General features: G+C 35.1%; 1 protein-coding gene across 1 annotated transcript in view; it reads right to left on the bottom strand.

Moving 5' to 3' along the window:
• The window catches only part of Mtpap (mitochondrial poly(A) polymerase), a 47,431-nt gene that overhangs the window by 12,090 nt on the left and 28,711 nt on the right, over positions 1-6,630 (bottom strand). The window contains exons 5-6 of the mRNA XM_023701835.1: positions 5,517-5,728; positions 3,211-3,437 (exon numbers count right to left, since the gene is read on the bottom strand). Of these exons, the coding sequence (XP_023557603.1) occupies positions 3,211-3,437; positions 5,517-5,728 (439 nt within the window). The remainder of the gene's footprint in view (positions 1-3,210; positions 3,438-5,516; positions 5,729-6,630) is intronic.

Below are 6,630 nucleotides of genomic sequence, written 5' to 3'. Positions count from 1 at the left end.
GGTATGATTTTATTTAAATGTCTTTGCAAAAGGTTCATTTTTCTTGGAAATGTGGTATTACAAGTTAAACTAAATTCAGAAATTTTAAATCTTAACAAAAAATAAATAAAACTTCAAAACTAAGAAAAAAAAGAAGACAAAGCTATGTAAATAAGGAGGGGATGAAGGGATGATGAGAAGAGGGAAGGGGAATGGGGAAAAGAGAGGAAGCAAGATATATCTGTGAAGGTAAAAATTCCCTATGATCAATCTGATCATTGCATATCTGTACTGTATCAATAAGCTTAATTATAAATTTTAAAAAGATACTATCTTAAATCAGAAGATTTGGCCTTTTACCTTTGATTTCTATACTTTCTTAAAAATCCTTTTAGAAAAAAACACTTAGGGCTGGGCTGGGGGACAGCTCAACAGCACAGCACCTGCCTGGCGAGCACAAGGTTCTGAGTTAGATTCCTAGTACAAAAAAAAAAAAAAAGAAAAAAAAGACTTGTAGAGAACAGTCTTCTTATCACTCTATTCTTACCAATATTTTAGATTACTGTTACAGGACTTAGGCATACTCTCATACCGCATGAGACTGTCAGTCGCATTTTCTGACTCAGCACCAGGCCTGTACACTGAGGGTCTCTTGGCAGTCGTGTCTTTCTCAGGCAAACACTTCCCCTTAAAGGATTACTAACACAAAGAGCTACACTTAAGTACTTCTAGGAATACAATGATTAAAAAACTGAGACTGTCTCCATCAGTGCTACTTTCTACCAAATGAATTGTTAATATACAGCATTCAAATTGAAGGCAAAAAGAATAATGCTTTAAGACAGGATTATTTTTATTTCTCAAAGCCTCCAAGGCACGCAAACCTAAGAAACGACTTGGTTTCAAGTCTTTCTCCTCTTCTGTTTTACACAGTCAACACATAACACAGTCCAGCACAACAGTCACCAGCCCCTGTGACTCAGAATTTCAGTGTCTCAGTCATACTAATGATATTCAAGTGGCTACCAGGTCCACATGGCCCATGGCCAGGGCCTGTGCAGCACAGGTATAAAACATGTTCAGTGCTACAGAAAGTCCTATTTGTTAGCCTGCCTTGGGAAACTGATCCCCAGTCTATCAGACACCCAGTTGCCACTGTTTAATCTGGTGACACTGACTTCCTCCTTAAAAGCACTGTCAAACAATTTATAAAGGAAATATGAATGTACAGTTGTGAGGAAAACAAGACCTGAAGTGCCTTAATTAACTATGAGAAACCTGTCACCATAAGTGAACTTAGAAACTACACAAAAATGAAAGCTATGTGTTTATTAAATCTAACTTCCTTACTTACTTTAGAACGTTTAGCTCCCTGTGGACCTGCACAGTAATCACTATTTTTTCAACACGATACAGTAAATCATGAATAAAAATCACTGAGTAGCATTCTCAGACACCTAGACCGATAAACTAATACACTACAATAATTCAGTTTGTCACAGAGGGCACTACAGGTAACAACTGGTAGTGACAGATTCCCACAGGGAACAGTATAATCTCATCTGTGCATCTATAACCATTTAGGTTAATTTCTCTGGTCAAAGGCAAAGAAAGCAACATGATGGCAGCCACATGCTTTCCCAATAAACCAGAGTTTGACAGGCATATCAGTGAAGGATGCAACAGATATCAAGGGCAGGTGAAGACTTAATACTTTTCTCTCTTACAAAAATTTCCCTCACAATGGCCTACTTTTACACGAAGTTTACTGGGAGCTAACCGTGAATACCTAAGGACTATATAAATAGCTGTAATCAGTATCTACTATAACTATTAACAAGTCTAAACCTTGCAAGCCTACCATGGGTCAGCAGTCACCATGTGGGAGAAGTCACCATTTGGTTTTGCTCTACTAATTAACACCTGCAGTTTAACATGTGAAGGGCATGGGGGATACAGGCTCAAGATTCTCAGGCAGCTGAGGAGAGCCTCTACTACAAGTCTCCTAACTGGCAGCCACTTTGAGATTCAATTAATGTTTATACATAAAAAACAAGTAGTATTAAAAAAAATAATTCCAAAAAAAAATAAATAAATAAAAATAAATAAATAAATAAAAATAAAACAAAAATAATTCCAAAAAGTTAAAATGCTGGACACAAAAGGAAATTAATTTTGGCTTACTCTGTGGGTCAGATGGAAACAACTCTTACACACTCACAGTAAGGTAAAGAGAACATGCCACAGCTATCATATAGCTACACTGAGACTATGAGAGGTCACTACAGAAGAGTCAGTTCTCCTCCCCCATAAAGGGAAGTCTCGGTGTTCACAAAAAAACTTAACAAACAGTAATTCAAGCATTTGTAAAAATAGAGTTTAAAACCTACAAATCACCTAAAAGTTAAAAAGTAGTTAACTGTCCACGGGGGGAGGCAAAAGTGATCCAAAACACATATCAGACAGTGAATTCCTGTTACAAAGCCTGTGGAATATTTTACTCTTTGACTGCAGATACCTAAAATGAAACTTATAAAGACGCTATTTTCCTCACTGTGAAGACTGTTAACACTATGAAGAATGAAGTCAACGACAGTGTGCATATATTTGAGATATACAAATAAATACATATATATGTGGTAAAGGACTCATACTTAGAATATACAGGGAATTCATTATATATTTCTTATGAATAAGAAAAAAATTACCCTGAAAGAAAAAATAGAAAAAAGACTTACAGATCCTTCACAGGAGATACTCAAATGACTAACAAATACATGAGAAGATGATGAATTTCATCAGTCACAGAGAAAAAGAAAATTAAAAGCATGAGATGATGCCACTATCCAAGCACTCAGAATGACCAACATAAAAGAAGACTGAATCAGGAGTCAGTAAAGAAACAAATTTAGGACTTGTATGGAATATTTAGGAGAGTTTACTCTTTAGGATATTATTTGGTAATGTCTACTAAAGTTAACAGAATTGTCAAAAGGCTGTTTCATAAAGCCATCTGCTCTCATGACCTCTGGTGGACATTAGAAAAAAATAAATACAAAGCACTGAAACTTTTAAGATTCATATATGAAACAATTTAATTTCTTGTTAGATTTAAAAATCAAGACAACAGATTACATGACTAATAAGTATAGACTAATAAATATTGATAACTCATGCTAATTATCTTCGTGGCCAAAGAGGAAAAAAAGAGAAGACTGCTGTGAGTTTTACCTGCTAGGGTCTTGAGGGTGTCTAGAGTGGGAAGAACAGGAGGAGATCTTTTCTGAAGAAAAAAGATGACCATCATCGTCAGGGAGAAATTTGTGATCCAAGCCCCAGGAATGCTACTCGTCAGAGAATGCGCTCGGGCCCAGCATCGGACGCTGCACACCAAGGCTCTCACGCGGGGGTCCAGCGTGCCATAGATATAAAGGAGCTCTGAACTCTTCAAGGCAATCCTTGGAAAGGAAACATAAAAGGAATATTCAAACTCCAAGTTATGATGCAAATATCAAAAAAAGCATTCATTTGGGCACATATCTAAATACTACCTGTGGCTGAACACATTCAAAATACCATGATTAAATAATCAAAAGCATCAAGTACTATCAATGTAAAACTTAATATAAATACCTGAATACCAAACACAATACCACTGAAACATTAAGACAATCACAATGCAATTGTAAAAGTTGCAGTTTCAAATAAAATTTCCTAAGTATGATTTAAATACTAAGTGAAACACACAGAGATCTCAAAACTAGCACCAAAGACATAGATACATGTCTTTGCCCTGGTTTCACACCTTGTCTTTTAGGAAAGCACATAGCTTAACCAAAAGGAAAACAGTCTATTTTATCACTAAAAGTATATGGTCTTAAAATGCTTGCAGTTTGTGAAATGGCTAAAATTATGTAAGCTTAAAATTTATAAAAATAAAAACTGCCTGAAAATAAAGTGCCCATTCAGAAATGGAACCTGACAGCTGGGGCACGGTGGTGCATGCCGATGGTACCAGCTATTCTGGAGGCTATAGCAAGAAGCACAGTGAGCCAGGAATTGTGGGCCAGTGCGGGCAACACAGCAAGACCCCATTTTTAATTATTTAACTATCATAATAATTAATTAAACTTAAAAAATTATTTCACAAATTTCCTAATCAACATTCAAATTCAAAGATTAATCAGAAATATTTTTAAATTAAGTCTGGACTAATCAAAGTGTATCTTGGAATTTCTCAAAGAATCAAAAGAAGGCACAAAAATCATTTAAATGATTTAAATTTATAATGGTCTACTTCAATGTCATAGAATACTACTATAGCACTTACCCCCTCCGAGTGTAAGGAGGATAGAATAAACAGCAAATTACAAATTCACAGTGATTGTGTTAGGCACGTAAAAGCTAAAATAAGCTACAAAACTATAAATAGTATAACATCTGATATAAGCATTGCAATCATACAAAAACCTGAAAAGAGCATGTGAAAACAAATTCTCAAAAACAAGAAAATAACATCATTACAAAAACAAACGCTATATTGTCCTACTTTACATACTAGATGGAAAATGTAATGACAGTGCACTATATGCTATTTTTATATTAAAATTGGCATGAATCACAGGTTACCCTCCTCCGGCTACTGAAAAATTCAGAATTAAGTTAGCATTAGCTTGTCAATAAACATTTGGGTTTAATCAAAACTGCCCAGTGAAATCAAATGTAAGTGTGGAAAGGCTGATGAGATAGCTCAGTGGACTAAGCGCCTGCTTAGGCAAGGGCAGGAACCAGGGCTCAATTGCCGGCACCACAGGGTTCACTGAGTGGGCCACCAAGACCCAGGTGCACCCCTGTAATTCCAGGACTAGGGAGGCTGAAAACAGGAGGATCACTACTACAAGTCTGAGCTGTGTGCTGAGATCCTATACCAAATACAGAGAGGGAAAAAAAAAAAAAGAAACAAATGTCTAAACTTAAGTGTGAATACCTGAATGAAGAAATAAACTCAAATGAGAAGTGAATTTATTTTGAAGGTATTCAGAATATACAAAAATGTCATTCCCCCTTTACTTTTGTTAAGCAAACCAGATACTAGAGCAATATAATGCAAATATATGAAGAAAAACCTGTGCAGTAGTAAGCTATTTAGGCCATTTTTGACCTAAGCAAATGCCACATTCAATTAGTACACAAAGCTAACTATACCTGAAGGTAGTCAAGAGGTCAAATTCAAGCTGCTACCTTATTCTCTTAAATATATTCTGAAGACTTGCAATATAAATATAATTTTCGCATTATTAGGCTATTCAAATAAGAACATATTTCATTGTTGGGTGTGTTTAACATTTCAACACAATGCACTGTTAGGAACACTAAATTATCAGTAGGTATAATAAAAGAAATAGAATTTCTTACTTTCCAATCTAAGTATTCAAATGTTTTAAAAGTATCACTGAAGCATTTCTAAGAGTCCAAAGTCATTTTATCTAATAGCTTAAAATATTCATATTTAAGATGATACACTTACGTGACCATACCTATTGTTGGTAGTCAAATCACACTGAAATCCAGAGGCCTGGTGGGAGAACCTCACAAGTGGACACCGGGCATTGAGAATTTTCTGCATACCCACGCAACCAGGGCCAAAGTGGTCAAGGCACTCTCCTATCACAGACAGGATTTTCTGAGTTGCAATTCTTTCTGAAGGAACACTTTTCACTTGAAATTCCGTCAAAAAATTTCCTATGCTCTGAATGATAAAGACATTTGTAAACAGAAACTTTTTTTAAAAAAATAAATTCTTAATAAACTTTTCTGAAAGGATGTGCTACATTTCTTGCAAAACACACACAGAAACCATAAAATCAAAATTCTTCATGCAATCACAGTCAAAAACAGACTTAACACGTTCATTATAAGGCTGTAATTCCTATCTCACTGTCAGGTGGCTTGCACCACTGGGAGTACATGTACAACTGCTCCATCAGGCAGCCTGTAGTAGCTGATGGGGCAGTCAGGCATGTACCAGCAATGGTTTAAGTTGGTTCGAACATGTTAAAACATTCTTGGTTAACTTTTGTTTCTCTAGAACATATAGCACTATGTTAAAATCATTTACTTTTTATAATTACTTTATATTCCACAATATAATAGATATCACAAATATTATAGACAGAAAAATGTATTCTGTTAATCCAGCATACCTACATTTTCCCACTGCTGGTTAGCTGTTCAATTTAATAGATGTTACAAGCCCACAGCAATAAAAGAACACAGATACAAGAATGCCAGACCAATTCAGTATAGAGACAGTATATTGAGATTTAAATATTTATAGAAATCTATTTAATAAAATATTGCAAATTACTAGGGAAATGCGCCTGTTCAACAAATGAGTCCAATGGCCATTAAAAAGAAAAAAAAACAAAAAACTAGATTACCTAGTTTAGTCCTAAAACTGAAATACAACAAGGATCAAAGACATAAATGGAAAAAGTACATCAGTAAAATACTAGAAGTCAACAGGTAAATGCTTTACAACGTTAAAGTAGTGAAGGATGCGCTAAGTTTGACATAAAACTATAGAAGGTCCAAAAGTACTGTGATCACATAAAAATCCACTTTCTATTACATTAAAAAAAAAAAAAAAAA

This window comes from Octodon degus, unplaced genomic scaffold (genome assembly GCF_000260255.1).
Source record: "Octodon degus isolate 3935 unplaced genomic scaffold, OctDeg1.0 scaffold00141, whole genome shotgun sequence".
Lineage (NCBI taxonomy): Eukaryota > Metazoa > Chordata > Mammalia > Rodentia > Octodontidae > Octodon > Octodon degus.
The sequence above is the reverse complement of the archived record's forward strand: the minus strand, read 5'-3'. Positions and strand labels throughout refer to the sequence as shown.